Source organism: Bacillus rossius, chromosome 1, assembly GCF_032445375.1.
Source record: "Bacillus rossius redtenbacheri isolate Brsri chromosome 1, Brsri_v3, whole genome shotgun sequence".
NCBI lineage: Eukaryota > Metazoa > Arthropoda > Insecta > Phasmatodea > Bacillidae > Bacillus > Bacillus rossius.
Window position 1 is genome coordinate 35,816,534 of NC_086330.1, and position 22,020 is coordinate 35,838,553.

General features: G+C 34.0%; 1 protein-coding gene across 1 annotated transcript; it reads right to left on the minus strand.

The window, feature by feature from the left end:
* Positions 1 to 1,655: 1,655 nt before the first annotated feature.
* LOC134534533 (arrestin homolog) lies at positions 1,656 to 18,850 on the minus strand. The gene is made up of 8 exons (XM_063373019.1): positions 16,882 to 18,850; positions 13,031 to 13,221; positions 10,995 to 11,173; positions 7,778 to 7,913; positions 6,339 to 6,496; positions 4,072 to 4,215; positions 3,497 to 3,626; positions 1,656 to 1,851 (listed from the first exon to the last, which is right to left on the minus strand). The coding sequence occupies exons 1-8, from the start codon at positions 16,988 to 16,990 to the stop codon at positions 1,759 to 1,761; spliced, it is 1,140 nt and encodes a 379-aa protein (XP_063229089.1). The 5' UTR covers positions 16,991 to 18,850; the 3' UTR covers positions 1,656 to 1,758.
* Positions 18,851 to 22,020: the final 3,170 nt, after the last annotated feature.

Here is a 22,020-nt window from a genome sequence, read left to right on the forward strand (position 1 = left end):
GAATCAAGCATCTACTAAATAATAAATGTAGTATTACATGACCTTGGTTAACAATAGTAATAATTTTACAATCTAATATATTTAATGCTGCTTGTAATCGACTTTATTATTAAAAACTAACAATAATGTACTGGAAAATTTTTGCAACAAAATACTCTAATAAATAATATTTATTATGTATAATCAGAGCCATTTGCCCACTAATCCTGACGTTGGCCAGTTTTATGCAGAGTCGTGGCAGACATCTGTCGGTAGCGTCGTCGTTTGATGATGGTGTCCAGTGCCAGCTCTCTCGGGAAGAGCTACCTTCCACAGGGAGGAGAGTACTAGATTAGTACCGCGGGACATCACTCGCGTTGGAGAACAATGATATGCAGCCTAGCCTGAACACCTCGCTGACCCAATGTTGCGGACCCGCGGGTACGCCTCTATCCAGGCTAGACACTCACTGGGACAGGATAACGACTGGGGAAAACAGAACTTACATGTCAGGTAGAAGTCACATAAATTTTCAACATTAGTCCAAACATAAACATAAAAAATAATAAGTTGAGAAAAACTGGTGAAATACTGAAAACCGATTTTAATATTTATGATGTGTATGCAATCAGACTAGGGATGTCAAAATCTTTTCAACACATCTATATGATACAACGCTTGAATTACATTGATACCGTAAGATAAAGGCCTGAAAACATCGTTATTTCGGATAGATTGGTTTGTTATAATATAGATTTTCTTACCCATGCTATACTAAAAATAAAATAATTATTTAATATAGTATGATGTATTGAGTTCTAGATACATCAAAGCTAATACAAAGGAATTACCTAACAAAAGTTTAGCTTTTTCTAGCAAAAGTAAATACTACTTATTTTTTTTCTTTTATTTATTTTTTAATAATACCTTCTCTATATGTTTCAATAGTTTATTTCATTTTTATATTTTTAAGAAATTTTTATGGAAACTTTGGCAGTTTGGGTGGAGAAAGGGAAATCTGGGTTTGCATTAAATATTTATTATTTTGATTCTGAAAGAGTATTTCGCAGCGTCACTGGCTTGTCAAGAATACATGAGGAAGGATGTGCGAAAAATCTGAGAATTTTTAAAATACTGTCCAGTTCCAAAACTGTGACTTTTAACTAAGTATAATACTGGCTACTTGAAGTTATTGTATCACATACATACCATCAACTTCTTCCTTAATGAGGGTTTACTTAAATTTGAAGACAGTAGGTATATGTTCTCTTAAAGGATCCAAAAATTATTAAGTATGTTCACATAGCAAAGTATAAAAACTGCCAACAACTTTATAAACAGCAAAAAAAAAAAAAAAAAAAACACAAGCAAAATCTTCCTAACAGTATAAAAAATTTCTCTAACTGAGAAACACTTAGTTGGCAATTCAAGGAATGATAATATTTAGTAAAGTAGTTAATGTCAAATTAAAGCTTCTTTTAAAGTTCAATTTAAATCACTAGGCTTTTTGTCTGAATAATTTATTCTAAAACACTATCTAACCAATTTCAGGAAATGTTGGAGGCAGTAAAAAGTTTTTATTGGATTGTGAAATCAGTTGTTGTCTAAAGTTAGGTGAATCTTTTAATATGCCCTGAACAGTGATGTACCTTTAAACACAAAAAAAAATAATTAAATTGCTTAGTTTAGCCTCAATTTATTACTTTTATAAGTATTTCATACATTAGGATAAATAACACCCAATAGAGTTGTGGCATCACACATTTTAATTTATGCCCTTCAACATTTCTCAGCCTCTTGATCTACGGTGTCCTGGCGAAACATTTCTACGTCAGCCTGGCTGTCTGCATGGATAACCTTGCCTTTTGTCGGCTGAAACATCAAACACACAAAGTTGGTTGTAACAGCAGCCCGGGGTGCTCAAAAAAAAATTTCATTAATTTGATTTAAATTTTAACCAAAATACTAAAGGAACATTTGCTATGGAATACATTATTTTTGTCAAGCAGGGTTATGAATAATTACTAGAGACAAAATTTTATGATTTTATTTTTACTCTAATTTCATTTTTAAAACAGAAGATTTCAGTGCTATTGTTTTTATTTTATAAAAGCTGTTTTGTAATACTTACTCCACCAAAACAGTGGGAAAATTTATATGCTACATATTCACGATAAAATAATTTGTAATAAATTGGTCTAAAACAGATACATGCAGAACAATAAAAATAATTGAGCGAGCATTGTGGTTTAAGGGTGTATGACCCGTTCCAGGTCATGATTTTAGATTTATATTAATCACTGATCAACTTTTAGACATTTTCAATCGTTTAACTTTCATTAAATGAAAAATATATATATAGTTGCATACTTTTTGCATAATTAGCTGCCAAAGTTACATTTTTAACCTTTTTGGGTTGTACAAATAACGAGAATTTAATTTATTGCAGAACTGAAACTTTTTAGGATTAACTGCAATGCCACTGGCTACTTCAAGAAATGGTTTGCATTTCTATCACAAAAACTCATTTCATGTTTCTTGGCTGTCAAGATCATACAAATTTTGAGAATTTTGAAATGTCAGGTAAAATTAATTAATATTTTCTGAAAGAAATGCAAACCATTTCTTGAAGTAGCCAGTGGCATAGCAGTTAATCCTAAAAAGTTTCAGTTCTGCAATAAATTAAATTCTCCTTATTTGTACAACCCAAAAAGGTTAAAAATGTAACTTTGGCAGCTAATTATGCAAAAAGTATGCAACTATATCTATTTTTCATTTCATGAAAGTTAAACGATTGAAAATGTCTAAAAGTTGATCAGTGATTAATATAAATCTAAAATCATGACCTGGAACGGGACATACGCCCTTAAAAGCTATTATCTATTAAATAAGAGATGTACAATAAAAAAAAATTAATTTAATATTTCTGATCTATGCACTTTGGTACAATTTTTTTTGTTAGGAAATGACTTTAATTTAATTTCAAGCAATAAAAGATTATTTTTTTATGATTAAAATTCAATTTTGGTTAAATACTACTTAGTTTCATGATATAACTTGCATTTTGGTGCTATAAAGAGTCAATAAACGATCAAATTTTAAACCACATGGTCAGACCCTAAAAGTATAAATTTAAATTTTTTCCATACTTACTAGTTTGATTGAAATTTTTATTTACTTATCTCCTGAATACTTTTTTTTATTTATAAAATATTGACAAAAAATTTCCAGATTACAGAATATTCCCCAGTCTGAAATTTATCCATTATGCTGGGCACTGTATGTATGTTAAATGAACAACTGAACTGTACATACGTTAAATTTAACAATAGCAAGTTACATCAGCCCCATTAATAAATGGAAACCGTGTACATACTAATGCTTATTGTACAACAATGACTTTTAACCACAATGTTGACAGTTACACTAGATGATATGCAACAGAGTCACTATACTTTGAATATTTTTTTGTTTCGAAGTGTAGGTATGTATCTGGAATTGTGCGCTACGCATGTACCTTGGGGTGCATCAACACAAGAGGCAGTTCTGCGGTGAGCTCTCCGCCCAGCGCACCCAGGTACAGTTTTACTTTCACGGCGTACGACACCACAATGCCAAAAGCATCCCGCTGGTCAGGTGATGCCAGCCTGGAAAAATTTAAACTTTTTTTTATTCACCCTCCATCACACAAATCATGCACGTATAAAGGAAATTATAGCATTACAAAATGTCTTAGAAAACGTTTACAACTTTCATTCCACTCATCATTAAAAAAGATTCTGCCAAATAAACAATATCTTGAACATTTTCCTCAACTTAAATTTTGCATAATCGTATCATACAGCATTAATTAAATAGAGCTGTGTATAACCATTTTTATGTATTTAATGTTATAGTGTTACACCACCTTAAAAAATAAAACAAAAAACTTATTACGAAACCTGTGGGTTGACTAGCATTCAGCTGCCTTAGGTACACCATCTGATGGACAAACCCATCCTCGATGCTAGGGACAGACAAGGCTCATGCAGAGGTGCGAAGAGATTCCGAGCGACAGATTCCGACCGGTCGGGAGACGCTGGGGAAACTCACAGAGTGGAAGACGCCAGGTTGGTGCTCTGGTTCTTCAGCTGGCCGTCCAGTGCGATGCCACGTCGGTCCTTGTTGGAGTCCAGGGTCGGCACCAGGTACATGACCTTCTGCAGGGTCGAGCCGGGCTGGATGGGGCAGCCTTCCCTGCAGGGCACAGGCATAACACACCTTGGCGCCCCATGTGCGGATTTACCGTCGAGCCTCGATCATATAAACCATTATTTGGCACTTTATAATAATGAGGTCTGTATTAAACAAACTATTGCAAAATGAGATACGTTAATAGACCCATTTTTTATAATTATTAAAAAAATTACAAATAAAATTATTAATATTTTTCTCAGTTACTACATGAAAAATAAACTCCTAAAAAGGAAGAATGTACTCAAAGAAAACTTGCATATAAAAGGAATTCCTAAGGGCTAATAAACAACAATATACTACTTTTAACAGGGATACACGACAGCAGAATAAACCAAAGTCTTACAAAATTACCAGCAAAAGGACACATACGTAATCAAATTGTACAAATATATACATCCTAAGCTGTTTGACTCATCCTACACTAGACCTAGGTGATGGCATCATTATTACTGTAGTTGAAATTTACTAAACATTCTCTAATTAATGTACATAATTGTTTCCTAAAGGGACATACAACTTTATATTAAATATGTAGTACTCATATTTTGTTCAAAACAAATTGGTTATCATTATAACTCCTATGTAATTTTAGGGACTCTGAAAACACTTTGTATTATTTTTTTTTTGTAACAACAGGGTTTTTTGTTAACGCAATTTCATTGTATTTATTTCAGTTTTACGTCTCATCTACTACAAGTAGAGACAAGATTACCTACATGGTGAATTGCAACAAAACCAAAATAACTTTGAAAAGCATGTCAAAAGACTGCATAACACCTAAATGCAAGTTAATACAGCATCTGGCACCTAAATACAAGTTTTATCATGAAATTAATTAGCATTTAAATCTTAACAAAAAATTAAAAAAAAAAAAAAAAAAACCTTTTAATGGTTGGAATTTCACAGTGACTCGTTTCGTTACAACATGATGCACTTTTTCAATTTAATGATTTCTAAAAAGAATGTCTCCTAACTTTTCAGAACAAATAAAATAAATCTGTTAAGTATTTCTTGCTGTTTAAGAGCAACTCCTATGCTATGTAAGCCCTGCATATTAATTTTGGTTACAAATTTTTTCGTCAGCTATATATGCTATATGACGACCTCCTTTTGACAAAAACGTTATGCAAGAACATTTTGTTTGATTAACTGCTCAATAATATTTAATTCCCGAGAAGTTAATTTTTTTACAATATTAAATTTTAACGTCCACAAGTCACTTCTTTTTTTATTTGAATACTGCTTCATAAAAATCAGAAACTAGCCGTAACAAAAAAAAAACAGTGAGGTGTGTGAGGGAAAGCCTTACCAACAAAAGCACAGCAGAAGAGAGACGGCATAGAAGAAGTGTGTGCACAGTGTATTCCCAAAGACTCGGGCTCAAATCCCAAGTGGCCTTGCAGGGATAGTTTCTTACTACAAGCCATGGTAGGTCTGTGGGAAGCTTCAACTAAGTGAATCAATGGAAGCTCTTTTCAAAATTCTATTTGACTTCGCCAGGAAATTCACTATTTGTTTTGTTTGAAGCTTCGGTTGTGAGGCAAAGTTTCACGTCTGATGTAAAGTTTGTTCTAAAGTTTTCAAACACTGGAAGCCTAAGATTCGATCATTAAAATATTTAGGATTTTTTTTGTGTTGTATGTGTTTTGCTTGAATAAAGTTGGTTAAGCACTCTGTTTGCTTTTATAAATGCTTAATATTAATATTAGGCATAGCTATGCTTAATAATTAATATTATGGTTGTTAATAATGTTTAATGAATGATGTTATACATAGGGATCCAATTGGTTAAAAAATATTAAACAATTATTTTGTTTTATGTCAATCCCGTATTTTATAAAAATAAGTGTAATACAGCTTCCCGAAATAAAACATCCACAACTAAAATCGACTTCCTGAATATTTTAAACATTCAATTTGATATTCACTCCACATAAAAAAAAAAATAGTATTTGCACAGGCCTTGGCATTGAAACAAATATTTCCCAAACATTCCTGACTAGTGTAAAATTACTATTCATCATAATTTATGAAATTGAGGCAGTTTGTCTCAGAAAGCACAGAAGCACGGCAGAAGGAGAGCAGAGGAGAGGAGCCGGGGGAGAAGGGAGAAGCGTGCTCACTGTGTCTCGAGGCTGGCGACGGAACTGCGGTACTGGCCGTTCTGGAACAGGACCACGTCCACGCCCTGTTGCACCATCGCCTTTATCTTCTTCACCACCTTGTTGCTGTTGTTGCGGATGCAGATGTTCACAGCTATCTTCTCCCCGTGGTGGTACACCTGCAACGTGTGCACGCAGCGCGTCAACCTACTGGTGTTGGGCGGCTTGGGTGAGACTGAATTTGTAGTCAGCCCACTAGTGCACTGTGATTTTTACTGACCTTAGAAATCTTGACATTATTAACTTTCTAAGAACCCAGCCAACAATTACATAGCTTTAATTTAATTTAAAACAATACCTAGCACAGATATAGATAAGTTAGTAGGGCTCAATCCCTTTGTTTTTTTTTTTTTTACAATTTTCAAATTTTTCAATATTTTGCTATAACTTGTAATTTGAATTATTTTTAGTACTAATTCATGGCTATTTGAGCATAATCTTGTCAAGCTTTTTTACACCATGACCAGGCTTGAGTTTGTAGTCACAAGGAGGAATACATATCTGAGTACTTCACATTTTAGTTGATATTGGTACTCGACAATGAACGTTGACGTTAAAAAATCATAAAAAGCTACGTCCTATGCCTTGAGGAGCAAAACAAAATTGTATTTTAAAAAGCTACTGCAAACTGTACTTTGGTATTTGAAAAATTCAATTGTTACTGAATTATTTTTACTTTACACAATTTCCAAGTTTTGAATGCTTGCTATTTTGATACACAATGTATAGGTGCCTCGCAAAGCTATACACCTACACGTGTAGGTACACATTGTAGAGAAAGAGGAAAATAAAACTGATAGCTGATTTGAAAAATTGTTATTTAACTTGTTATGGTAGGAAACTGAAGTAATAGATTTTCAATCCAGCATGTTCCAGATCACATGGCCAGTGATTCTGCCAGATTATCAAGCATCAATACAGTTTTAACGAAAATACCAAAGAAAAATTTATGTTTTCCTTTTTTATTTCTTACTTTGCTTTTATGAATTTTTTCCATGACAATGGCGTATGTCCAAAAAACTGCATTAAATGAAAATTCCCCATTGCATGAATCATTTAAAGGATGTATAGAACATTATATTGGGGTTGAAGAAACCCCAGGCATTCGGACTGATCTAGTAATGAAGAGTTAATACTGTAAAACACCACATAAACAAAGTGAAAAAAAAAAAAAAAAAAGATCACGGAAGCCAAGGACCGGGCGTGCACACGACCGTCCACGACTGACGCTCGGCGAGGGTACAATCCAAAGCATGATCAAACACATTCCCCAATTTTTCGTCGACGAGTGCTGCCATCTTGAAGTTGAGGTCGGAAACTTTTCAGACTACCCTCGTAAGTACAGGGTCCTACTGCATGTCTACGTGGCTTCGCCTCACGGGGGCTACTGGCGAGCTGACCTGCTTGTCAAGCGTAGCTTCCAGCTCCAGCTCCCCGGGACTCAGCAGGAAGTCCTTGCGTACCACGGTGCAGGGCTGGCGGCCCGACTTGGACGGCGCGTACTGCACTTTGCGGAAGCCCAGGGTGATGGTGCTCCTGCGGAAACAAAATCCCGGTCGTGGGTCGTACACACACGGGCCTAACACACACGTGTCGTGTCACACCTTGACTGGAAACATTGGCAGCGAACGAAGAAACGTAGAACAGTAAGAACAAATTTTAAAATCAAGAGGTAGGAATTTTCACTACAAGGTTATGCACAGACAAGCTTAAGATTTCAACAATTATAGTGGGGAGTGAGTTGGATACAGACATACTGCTTGTAAATTAATGTGGGTAAATGCTGAGGGTTGTGCCTGAACTGACAACTTCTGCCTCATCACATGAGAGTGAAGTGCTACTGAGAAGCCACCAGCGGATAAGTTATGAAACGAAGGAATATAACAGGCAACGAGAAATAAGACGATACATTAACGCAACACTGTGCATGTATGGGATGCTCATGAGGCAAATACTAAGTGAAGATCTAGGAATGGATGGCTGAAGGAAATTAGCAGAGGATACAGGAAAAAAAAAAGTGAGAGCTGAGAGGAGATAATAAGACCGGAGCAGATGGAGGGGTGCTTTTTTTTTTTTAAACAGACCTGGCAAATGGGTGGAAACTATGCAGGATCTGGTTCCGGAGTGTATTTAAGGAGGTGGCTCGGGGAACATGTGCACTCTCCCTTTCCAGATATTAAAAATTCAGTTAGTTTAACATTAACTAGTAGAGCAAAATATTTATTGTAACAAATTTATCTACAAAAAAAATTGTAGTCAACTAAATACAGTAAGTAAATTTGGAAGAATATTACAAAAAATTATAACATGATTTAGGGTGGGTAGGTAATTTGATGAGCAGGAATTTTGATAGCACAATAAATGTTGCTAAGTGTAAAACTACAATCATTAGGGACATTTTGGTGAATTGTGATAAAACTGACATAACACCGAAAATCATGTCAATACTCCATATAACACCAAAATTAAAGTTATTACACTACAAAGCACCAAAATGCAATTAAAATAATGAAACTAAATCAGCATTTTTTTACAAAAACTTAAATATAGTTGACAAATACCTAATCTTTTAAATATTAAATTCAATGAAAGTAATTTATTCATAATGCATGTACCACATTTTAATAAAAAAAAGTTTTAAAAAAATTTACTTTTTATCTAGCAACAGTATTTAGTACCCATTTTTACATTATGACCTTAAAAAATTTTCAAACACAGAAATACCTAACAGATATATTTTGTTATGAAAAGTTAGACATGCTTATTAGAAATCATTGAATTGAAAAAGTGCATCATGTTGTAACAAAACGAGTCTCAGCGAGCAATTAAAAACTATTTATATTCAAACAACATTATGTTTGTAAATATTTATATTTCTTAATGTGTATGAACCTTAAAAGTACATCTTTATGAACTACGTTACTCTATGCACGCTAGAGATGCCATTTAACAACAATAGTCCGCATTCTCTAGGCAGTATTTAAAAGATGTTATTTCTAACAGGAACACTTATTTTGATGTTTTGTTGATTTAAACTATATTAATTTTGAACTGGATGTTTATCTATTTTATGTTTGCATTAATCCAAGTCTGTTTTTATGAATGTCTGTATTTGGAGTCTGTTGACTTGGGCCATAGCCGTCCAATTAGATTATTTCTTCTAATTCTTGGCAATTTAAAAATATTCAGAAAATAACTTTCATCTGGGACTAGACGCAATCAAAGACGGACATGATATAGTGCTACTATACAAATTACTGTGCTGTTTTTAAGTAAATATAAGCCTAGTACAGTGTTTTAAGGCTAGGGAATCTCTACAAAGAGCTGCAAAATAGGAGTGTACAACCTACATTGATGTGCTGTAAGTGTTGTAAATCTTCTGGCAGCATTGACTGCAAAATACTGTGATTTTGAATAATTCAATTGTATTTTAAAGCAAACCTGAGAGCTAAAAACGTATATTTACGTACTTGACTGAGAACCAAGTGTTGGTTCACACTGATTTATCAGTGTTCATACATTTTACTGAGAAGTCATTACACTGCCTATAAGGGCATAACTATCAAGTTAATTTTGTTTTCCTCCCCAGAAGTCCAGGCACGCGGAGACCTATGTCACCCTGAGGCTAACTAATCTGACAATTACGAGTAGAGACCCATATAATTGTAACTAAAGTGAATAATTGTAGATACAGTGATAACAGATCAGAAAATTTTTGTCCTTTATGAAATCTAGTGAATTTTATGTCAATGAATTTGTAATAACCATACACAGACTCTTGTATATTTTGTATGTGCACAACCTATATTTCCAGACCATTAGCAAGTTAAGACCGGTACAGTTATGCTAAGCAATGTTTTGTTAAATCAAATCAACTATTCACTTTAATTCATAATTCAAAGTTCAACAGTAGAAGTGTCTGTGCATCTATGTGCCTAGGCGTAATATATGTGGATTACACCCAATCAATTATTTTATGTCCATGATTATTAGACGAGTATAAAAAGTTCCCTAATAACAATATTGGCATTTGTTTATACTACTTACTGACCAGCAACCATTTGGTTATTTTGTTTTCTGTGCACATTTATTACACATCCAGTGGGTGTTTTCAAACTACTATAGTTCACTGACACTAAATACACATAATTCAAATTTGGTTGTTCTGTCTATTAATAACTTCCTTTAATGTGCTGTTAGAATAGTAACCAAATCAGGCACCCAAGTAAAAAAAAAAAAAAAAAAATTACTATTACTATCATTGTTTATGACCCAAACCAGAGACGTAGAACCACCACATAAATGTACTAGTATACTATACTCAAGGGGAGAGAGTAGAAGTGCAATCTATCAGTCAAAATGACACTGTTTTGGAGAAATTAGTGTCATGGAACATTTTAGTATCATTATTTGTTCAGTAATATGCTATCTTTTTTTTAATAAAGATTTAAAAAAAAAAAAAACTCTAACACAGAAAAATCCTGTTTTAAAACTGAAACTGGCAATAAAATAAAACCCATGACATCTTGTCTCCAACAATCATGCTAGTTACTCGCAGCTCCCTGCAGTCGAGGAAAGACCGGCCCGGGAAGAGCGAGGGAGTTGCGACGGACGCACCTCTTGTGGGTGCGGTCCGAGTCGCTGTCGCCGGCGAACATCTTGACGTAATACTGCACGCCGCAGGGCTCGCCCTCGTCCTCGGGGCCGGGCTGCAGGATGACGGAGGCGGGAGCGTTGGGGGGCAGCACGAAGGTGAAGGGGAAGGCGTTGGGGCCCAGCTTCTTCATCAGCCGCTCCTGCCGACAAGTACCCAGCACTTAACCCCTGCGGAAAAAAATTGCTGCAGTTCAGCGGCGAATTCAGGGTTTTGGGGGTCGAAGCCTAGGCTACATTCGTGATAGCATGCAATCAGCATATAAATAGCACAGTTGAACACACACGCAAGAAATAATTCAAAGCTACATTCGCACACAACACAGCAGTTCGAATCATTCCAACAGCTTTTTTCCCCCTCGTTTACTTCTGTCAAAATTTTTATAGTTTCAAATACTTGAAATTTGTCAGCTATAATTTTTCAAAGGATGTTGTTAACCAAAAAACCAAGCATTTAATTTCAGTTTTGTTTTTACCATTAGGAAAAATAAACTAAAAAGAAGTTCTTCATAAATAAATGTATGAATTCGTTTCACTCTTTATTTTAAAATGTATATATCAAAACAAGTCAGTCTACACCGCTGACGTATTGTACGCTGATTATTGGCCGCAAACAGAAATTGGCGCACAGCTCAGAGAAAGTTAGAAGTTTAACAACTTTCTGTGCACCCTGTGCGAGCTGTTTTGCTGTGCATGTTCTATTTTCCAATGTGGCTGCTATCTTTGTGTACATTCAACTTCCATGTGTCCATACTGCGGACGTGCTGTTGTGAACATAACCCAGCCTTAAGTGAATGGGGAGTTCAAAATTTTTATGAATAACAGCCACTTAAAATACTATATAACTCAGTTTCGACATCATAAAAAGTCATGAAAAATGCACACTATAAGAAATAACAAAAATGTCTACAAAGGGAATTACTTAATATAATTTAAATCAAAATTTATAACTATTCAATTATTTAAAGATTTTAAACGTAATGTGAAAAGGTCTGTTCAACCTAAAAAGGCTTTTCATGTTCCGTGTATTAGCTTTCAATTGTTAAAAAATATTTATGACTGTTAAAGAGAGGAGGGGAGGCAGTCACTCCTATAGGAGCCACTTCTTCAGTTTTACATACATATTACATACAAGAGGAGAATTTCATGCAACTTCGAGCGCTTAAGGCTTGTCTCGTCCTATATGATGGGTTGTCATAAAGGTAGTACTTAAGCTGCTGTTGCACAAAGTTCATCTACAGTCTTCGAAGGAAAAGGGTGATGAAGAGGTAATTTTAGAATTAAAATGTAGCTGTGTACGTCACTGTCGTGTTTTGTTTTATGAAGAGATCTCTTTTTCTATGCCTCTTCCATTTGTTTGTAAAAATGCTGGTCAATAAGTCCCAAGAACCAGCTCCACTCACTTCTCTATTGTCACACTCATTCTTATCTTGTAAAATGGTGTCATCTGACCATGGTGCTAATGAACAATTAACTAGTTAAGGTGTGAGCTCCCACCCCCACCTCCTCGTGCACCTTTCCCTTTTAATTCTCCTTCAACATCTATTATTGCTGTCAAACCATGGATTACTGTCTGTGAGGGAGCGAAATGAAGGCAACCCATCTTATCATCTTTTCGGCCTGCATTTTCTAGGACATTGGATATTTTTTTCCAGTATTACCTTCCGCTGTTGCACACTTATTATATAGCATTGTCTGTGTTAAGTGATCGGTTGAGTTTCTTTCTGGTGCATGCTAACTGTTGGTACACGAATCACAGCCATTCAAAGTGGAAGCGAACGTGTCCTGAATTGCCTGGTCAAATAAGGCAATTTCTTTTTTCGCAGATGGTCGCCAACTGCAGTCTAATAAGCGTTCAGATTTATTTTTCATGAAAAATACATCATCCTACGTATAAACCATCAGTTAGGCGTTGTCAATAACCATATTCTGCAAAGTTGTGGAGGGGTTGCATGTAACACGGCGATGGTGTGGCATGAAAGTGACTCCAAGGCAGGTACCTGCAGCTTGGTGAGGTTCTGCTCGCTCTTCTCGGGCGGCGGGTACACCTGCTCCGACACCAGGAACAGCTCCTTCTGGAAGTTGAGCCCCATCACCTCGTCCTCCTCGCGGCCGTACCGGAAGCTGCACACCACCTGCCCGAACACCTTGCGCTCCCGGAGGTACTCGTCTTCCAGCAGCACCACGCCATCTGCGCACACGCAAGACACCCTGCCGTGTCGCTTCGTGCGCTGCCGAGTCTCCGGGCGGAGACGCCAGCGCAGTTTCAACGGAAACACAAACATCGTCGCTCAGCGAACAATACCGCCCAACTGACATTTTGAACGAAATTTAATTTTTTGGTTCCAATGCATTTCAAGCGGATGTTTTGCATCCACCGATATAATTTTTACAGCAATAATCCTAGAAATAACGGCACCACAGCACAAAAATGGAACAAAGCAGACTTGCTAAATGCAGTAGGCTTCCAGCTGAGACAATTGGGAGAGTGAAGTTGGTTACCCTCGCTTTATAGTAAAAAAAAAAAAAGTATTCAAAATTATCTTTTAAAGTAAAAATACCCATTATGTTAAACACACAATATGAATACGTAAAAAATAAGCAGTTCTTTGACCTTCCTGTAAAGTAACTGAAATGTTAATTAGGCAGTATTGTTCGCTGAACGACGATATACAACACGGTGTTTAAAACCAGTTAGTTGCTCTGTGGACAAAAATGAGCGTTTGTCTTCTTCGAAAAATCATTACAGAAATGTACCCATGATTTGTGAAACATAACCAGCTCGAAAAAAGGAAACACTTTACTGAAATTCAAACCATAAGTAACAATGAACTCTAGCCAAGGTCAACCAATGGAATCCATCTTAAAAGACCTGAATGCAAGCAGATGGTTTGGTGCTGGAATACAGAATATGCCGGACCATAGAATGCCAGATTAGAAACCTTTCAATGTGCCAAGGTGTTCTAAAGCACTGTTATGCTGCGTAGGTGTTTATTTACTATTGTGTTAGAAGTAGAAGGGGTTTACTGTGTCATTAGTTTATTATTATGTCTGCAGGTGCAGGGCTGAAAAACTAAAAAAAAAAAAAAGGCATGTCAGCTTAACTAAAGGGTAGAAACCTGATTTTAAGCTTGTAAAATACTGCACAATCCGAACAATTATAATGATTACAAAGTTCCGCAAAAAGTTTATTGAGTTTTTTTGAGAGGTATCAATAAATTCAAGAGTAAAAGCACACTAATGTTCACTCTGAGCTGCCTGTGGCTAAGTGCACCTACCACTCTGATCACATATCTACATATTATGTACTTACATAATTATTTGTTACTATTCTATTCTCATGTGTTTCTATGCCAGTAATCTAGTACAAAAAATACTTATCAGATTAAATTAGATTAATGTGTATTAATAATATTAACATTTCTGGAAAACTTTTAATTATTACAAAATTTATTATAATTAGAATAATAGAATGAATACTTACAAAATAGGATCAATTACTAATAACATTAATACAAATTAGCAGCTGTACAAGCGAGATTATGAATGTTTTACTTTCTTCTTGTTTTATGAATAACTTTGCTTTTCTTTTTTAATAGTAAACTGTTTGCACCAAACATATTTGAATTAGTTATGCATGGTTCCGCTTGAAACACTAAATATTAGGCCTGTGCCATATTCAAATTTTTGAATATCAAAACTAATATTTTATTATTAGTATTCAATTAAATTTCAAATACTAACACTTCGAAAAAATTAATATTCAGTCGTTTACAAATACAACTGCGGGATCTCGAAAGTCTGGAATAATTTCAGGATCACACATGATTTTTTCATGGGCGGGGACAAAATTTCCACAGGATTTTCATGATGTTTACGGTTATTTATGTGGAGTTTTTTGCTCCGTCTTGCCACTTAAATTTTCAGACAACTAACATAGTAAAGCTGGATTTAACACAGTAATTCGGAACCTTAACTAACACCCACATTATCAGTTGTTATCAGCTAAAGTATTTTAAGGAGAAAATAGTCCAGCAGGTCATTAAAGAGAGATTGGAACTGAAGCATACTGATGAGGTTAAACATGTGTCCCTAAAAATCTAAACACAGTTGGCCCGGGTGTTAAAGTTGACCGTTTTCAGACACTTTACTAGACAGAAAAGAAAGAGAAGAACATTCTAAGCAGTTACTGTGTTCCTACAATTTAGTTAAAACAAGGAAAAAAATATAATCCATAAATATTAATATACGTTAATATAGATAATGATTTATTTTCACATAGTGAAAAATTCAAACAAAAATGTTTTACATTTTTTTGACCTACTTCATAAAACTGCTCAATGTACATTCATTTTAAACCCATCTTCTTGTAGTTTCTTTACGCATATTGCAATTGCCTTACAAATTCGCTTTGCACTGTTTATTTATTTTTTACAGATCCTATTTTAATTACCATGAAAAATAATTATTTATATTTTCTTTTCAAAATTTGAATATTTCAACAAAATTTTACCTATAGTAATTTTAGCTGACTTAACATAACCAACCTTTCACTCTAGTATTATCTAATTTCTCATAAGTCACTACACAACACATTTACTTTTTCTTTAAAAATGTATGTGTTATAAGCGAACAAAAAAAATGTTATGGAATTGTAATTCTTACTATCGAATTCGAGAAGAATTTGATATTTGTACTCGTATTCTATTCAAACTAAACAACTGATATTCGTACAGGCCTACTAAATACAACTGCAGTTGACAATCTATGAAGAATATCACCTGCCAATATGTTTTACCATCTTACTTTAGGGTGCTGTACCTGGTTCATGCCAAAACAAACTTCTCGGGAGCTCTGCTTCTAATCTCCCAGAATCATCTGCCACAAGTCTGAAAAGCATCTTCACGAGTCCAGTAACTTGTAGGCAGGTGTCCAGGCAAATATTTAAAAATTTTTTCTTTTTTTTGGGTGGGTGGGGAGGAAATTTTCCTGTAATGCTGAATTGTATTCTCATGTACACAAGAGAAAATAAATCAATTTTCAGAAGCAATAAATTTCAAACACTAAACCTTTTAAATAAAATATTAAATCAAGGATTTACTTTTCTTAAAGTGCTGTCAACCAAACTATTATTTCTTTAGATGAATTTAAAAGTGTTCAGAGACAAACCTTAGAAGTTAGAACAGAATGCAAAACAAATTGTCCATGCAAAAAAATTGTCCATCCCATGTCTTGGCTGGTGAGCATTTGTGGTGCAGGGATTTTGCTTTGGAGGTGGCCTTCAATCTTCAATGGACTATCTTTTACGAACATTAACTAAACAAGCCAAGTCATTCTGAGGGCCAACGGACAAACAAATAGTGGAGCAAAACCGCCAAAACGCTTTGGCATTAAATTTCACAGTTCAGTTAAAAAAAAAATTTTTTGAAAAAATATTTTTATTTAATTATTTACTAAAAAATATTCAAATTATTAGCCTGGCACTTTCATCTTTGGGTAGAACACATGAACTGGAATAGATTTGTTCTTCTTTTCATTCAAATTTACTAATTAATAACAACTTACTGAAGCCCAAATAGGTACTTTAAATAAAAAATATACATTTGAATTTCACCTGTTTTAATGTAAAACTATAAATTGGATGTTACAAGCTGCAGTTAAGATTATTATAGTTGTGAAATAGAACAATAGTAATTATAATATATTATAATTTTTACACCCGAATGTGAATATCTGTATAGCACAGTTTATTATACTTGCACAGCTAGCAGCACCAGATCATGTGCTCAAAAACACACAATTGACAATTTTATTAATAAACCACATTGTGTACGTGCATAATATGTATTACCTATTGGTTCTATGCCGGTGATGTGGTCCACAAAATCTCGTTTGCCGAGATACACAGTGATCTTCCCGTTGGGAGAGCACTTTTTGAAAACTTTGAAGTTGACACCCATCTTGAACACAAACGGAAAAGGTTTTCGGCTCTAGCTAAAAGCGGTCTACGTGTCGAGCCCACACTCCCTGGCAGTTTTATACACCCTGGCATCACGAGAGAGCACTTGTGAGGTCTCTGTTAAAGCTATTACTCACGCTAACTGGATCACACAAACTAAGCTCATTAGCCCAACTACGGCAGGAAGATCCAACTTGCGCAGAACAGGGCCAAAGGGGAAGGTCGGCTTACTGCTTACGTCTCCCCAATGCTTGAATGTTTCCTGGCATTACTGTACTGTTTACGTCAGTACTTCCTTCACGTGTTTGCCAAGCATTTGGGTGGAAAACGTGTTACTAATACTGACACAACATACATATTCTTCCTTGATAAAGAAGTTGTGCTCATAATGTCGATATATAAATAATTGCTCAAACAAAATTAAGATTCTTTCAAAAACATCTTTACAAATATCTATGCTGAAAAAATATTTAAAACTGAGAGTTTCTAATTTAATAATTTTAACTCAATCACCAAGGGATTACCACTACCGTAAATTCCAGTTAAGAAGTTTTTCAAAGTACTTAAAAATTTAGACTTATTAAAAGGGTAATGGTGGTAATGGTGTATTAAAAGGTCAAGTAGTAAACTTTATTAACTTATTATTTAGGAATTAGGATATAGTATAAGTCCAACATTTTGAAACTGAGTTAAAATAGGTTTACTGTACTTCTATTAAACAGGAAGTATCAAAGTGACGTTCAGAATGCTACTCATCTGTGGTAAGTACTACAGATATCATGTCCCATGCTTTGCTCTCTTGAATAGTGAAAGGAAAAGGCCAGGATTTATGTGATGGCATTCTCTTACTAAGTTATTTTACATTTGGTTCTGACACTTTTTTGGGATGGAATCTTCTTATTGTGAGTAATGCTAACTGCATAATGAAACTTACTTGTACATTATTTAAATTGTTCTTGCAATGGAAAGATTGATTGTTTTCTGTGTGTTTATAACTATTTTTTTATATATATTTCTGATGACAAACGCCAGCAATGGTACTGCCAAAAAAAAAACATCTTAAATGAATGTTACGTGTGATCATTAAATGTCTTACTGGGATTTTTCATCATAAAATAATGTAAAGGTTAAAAACATGTGGTACAATTTTCAATTTTGGTTACGTAGTGCTTTCATAAAAATAGCTGATCCCCCCTCCCCCCTTTTGTTTCTACTGCAAATTAGTTTTTAAGGGGTGAGTCAACTTTAAATTTATTTCTCTAGGTATTTTCTGCCCTTATAATTTTACAAAATTTTACAATGATTAATATCTTTAGAGCTAAGAAAGAGTCAAATATACAATAATGGCATAGAAAATCAGAAAATAAAAATTTGTCATTTCACTCATACTGTTCCCGTTGAATTGAAATATTTTAAAAGCTGAAGTTGACAGACGGCACTTAACATCACATGTGCAGTGAGACTCTTCAACAGTTTAACAAAATTTACTGAAATACTATGATGATAATTTATTTTATTTATTTATTTATTTATTCATTTTTAATTTGTTACATGCCCCCCAACAGTTGTTAAACTTCTGTGGTGGGCACGACACATATAAATAGGTACAAAGTCCAATGAATGGACTCCCACTATCGTCGGTACCATTGCAGACAGAACGTCTCAAAATGGCCATCACACGAGGGCAAAAGTACCACACATTAGGGGTGATAAAAAACAAATATAAACAAACTGAACAAACAAAACAAACACTCAAACAGAAAATAGTCATAGAGGCAATAACATAAACAGGCACATAAAACATAAAATTAGTTATTAATAAACACCATAAATTGTAAACAGAACTTAAAACTAAACATAATGAACAAGATACAAATGTTTATAAAAACATTATATGGATACAAACTTAGTACTTGGATTAACAAAAACACAATAAAGTGTTAGGAAAGAATAATTTTTTTTAAAATACAAGAATTAATTCAGTAATTCCTTATATTGATATTTGTATTTAAAAAAAGGATAAGCTAAATAATAGCCAATTAGCAAAGCAAAATTATTAAAACTTATTATAATTAGAAATTAGTCTGTACAGAATATCATTTCTTTTGTGCATAAGGTAGACTTTAGTCGACTATGAAATTGTGGAACTTTCGAGTCCAGTGCTGTTGAGAATGTATTTATAGTTGATTAAAGTGTTATAACAGGTTTTAACGAAAAGAGAATCGAGAAGAGCTCTACGATCAGCTTAAGGAACAAAATTGTGAGTAGAGGATAATTTTAAATTAATAAGTTTCACAATTTTAGTGTTAATGGATTCAAATTTTAACAGAATCAGAGGAAATTATTGAATTCCAAATCATTGAACAATATTCTAATTTAGACCTAAATAAAGAAAATTACAGAATAAGAATGGATCAGGATTGGTAGAGTAAAAAGTGATGTATTTAATTAAACTATAAGCTATTGATTAAGTTATCCATGTTGAGGTGAAAATATAATTTTGAATCAAAAATTATGCCCAAAGCTTTTAAAGAAGATGCTTTATGAATTATAGTATTGTCTAGTTTATAACCAAAAGACATGAGGAAATATAGTTAGCAAAATAATCGCAGAGTCCAAAATTAGATAATTTTATAAGTAGAATATCATGATTAACAGAATCAAAAGCTTTTGCCAGATCAAAATAGCAGGCATCAACCTGTGCTCTATAAGTAACTGTATTGAAGATAGGATTAAAAAAGGTGTTAAGATTGGTGGCAATGGACATGCCAGATATAAACCCATGTTGATTGTATGTAATTTATTTTTCAAAGGGAAATTAATCATTTTGAATATATATTTTTTTTTTTTCAAAAATTTTGATAAAACCATTGAGAAGAGAGATAGGTCGATAGTTGGACACATTAAATTTAGACCCACTTTTGAAAATGGGAATAACCCTAGCTAATTTCCAATTGTTAGGAAAAATTTGTGTTTTTCAGCTCATGTTAAATAAATGTTTTAGAAGGGGGACCAGTAAGTGGGAGCAACCTTTAATAATAAAGATAGGAATTCCATCAGGACCAGAGGAGAAGGACAAATTTAGGGACTTTATTCCCCAAAGTACTAAACTTTCGGAAATATCAGGAACTGTGATAGTGTCGTAACAGATCTTTGAGAGAGGGATTTGGGAATTATAATTTTGTCACGCTTAAGTAAGTTCTTGACCTGCTTGTGGTAGAGAGAAAACATAGAATAGTAATACATATTAATATTTCTTTTGTAAAATTTATGATAATGTTTCTTAAATTTTAAAGCATGTATTAACACTAGAAAACCAGCAAGGGTATTTGGAGACCTGTTTTTGTGATTACAGGAATAAAGACATTCAAATTATTGCATATTTAGGAAGTTAGTTGTTCTACTAAATCATTGGGATCAGAGGTTTTGTATTAATTAGACCAATCAAAATTTTTATGACATTATAAAGGCCAAGGAAATCACAATTTCTGAAGTCCTTAAAGACAACTGAGGAAGTTATTTTGCACGGTAAAGCATCCATTAATATTTTTATTATTAAGGCTGGATGATATGTATCTTCTTTGACAAATGAATCTTCAGCTGGAAATACCGTGCATTGAGATAAGTTGATAAAGCAAAGATCTAAAAGTTTTTTAGAATCAAAAATTCTACCATACTGTTGTAGACCAAAACTGCATGAGAAATAAAGCAGAGACAGTGCCATATTTCGATGAACGAAAGTACGATATTGTGTGTCTGATTACAGGGTCAACTAATACCAGGCACATTACAATCACTGAGAAACACAATATTGTCATTTTGATAACAGGCAAGTTTATCTTCAAGCGCTTCAAAATAAGATCGAAAAGAATTTAGTGTAGTATGTGGAGGTAAGTACATATTACTGAGAATGATAAATTTGTTAAACAAAGTGTTAATTTTCACCCATACAGCTTCAATTCCTGGGTAATCTAGAGAACCGATGAGTTGAACTGAAGGAAAGTTGTCTTTGTCACCCATAAAAATTTTTTTAAAAAGTTACAACCGAATTATCAAGACATTTTAAGTTACATTTTTTTATTAAAATAAAAATAATGCATATTCTTGCCATGCTTTAAGATTTACATTCAATGCTTACTTGCAGATGATGTACATAAACATACATTTTTGTTACAATGAACAAAGACATTATTTAAAAAAAATAAAAAACAAAGGTTTATAAAAATTAAAGAACATTATTTCTATTAAATTGATAATGAACTAATTATCAGATTTTTTACAGGACACAATAAAACTCCTAATTTTCTTAACAGTAACGTTAAGGACAGTTAAAACTGATTGTAGTCTTATTTTCCTCTATAAAGACATACACAAATAAAAAACTTATCAAGCTTTAACATTATTAGGTTGTACAAAGTATAACAGGTCTTGTTTTTGAGGGCAAAATCCCAAAAAGTATGTCTGTAAAAACTTATTTAAAAAGTTCCAAGACTACTCAGGGGCGTAGCCAGGGGGGGGTTTTAGGGGTTCAAACCCCCCCCTTAGCACCAAAACTTTAATTAATTTCGTATTCATCACTCAAACAAATTTCATATTAAAATTAATAAAATTTTTACCATTACAATATTTAAATTTAAGTACCGAAAACTGCTAAAATAGCACTATTTTACATCTTAAAATCCAAATTTTCCCGGGGGAGGACCCCCGGGCCCCCCACTTTAATATGGGGGGGGGGGGGGGGGAGAGAGAGCCATGCTTCTTAACACCCCCCATACACAAATCCTTGCTACACCACTGAGACTACTTATACTAATCAAGGGCGCCCATATGATAATTTGTAGGGGGGGGGGGCCAGACTTAGGGGTATGAAGTATTTTTAATCTTTTGGAAGACTTAACTGCGGCTTGTTACTAGCCATAAAATAGTTCCAGTTCTGACCCTGTTAAAATTTTTTGTCCTGTTACTAAAATACTAGACCACAGTACTCATTCGCCATAAAAAAATCTTTATTGGCTACTTTATTAATTAAAT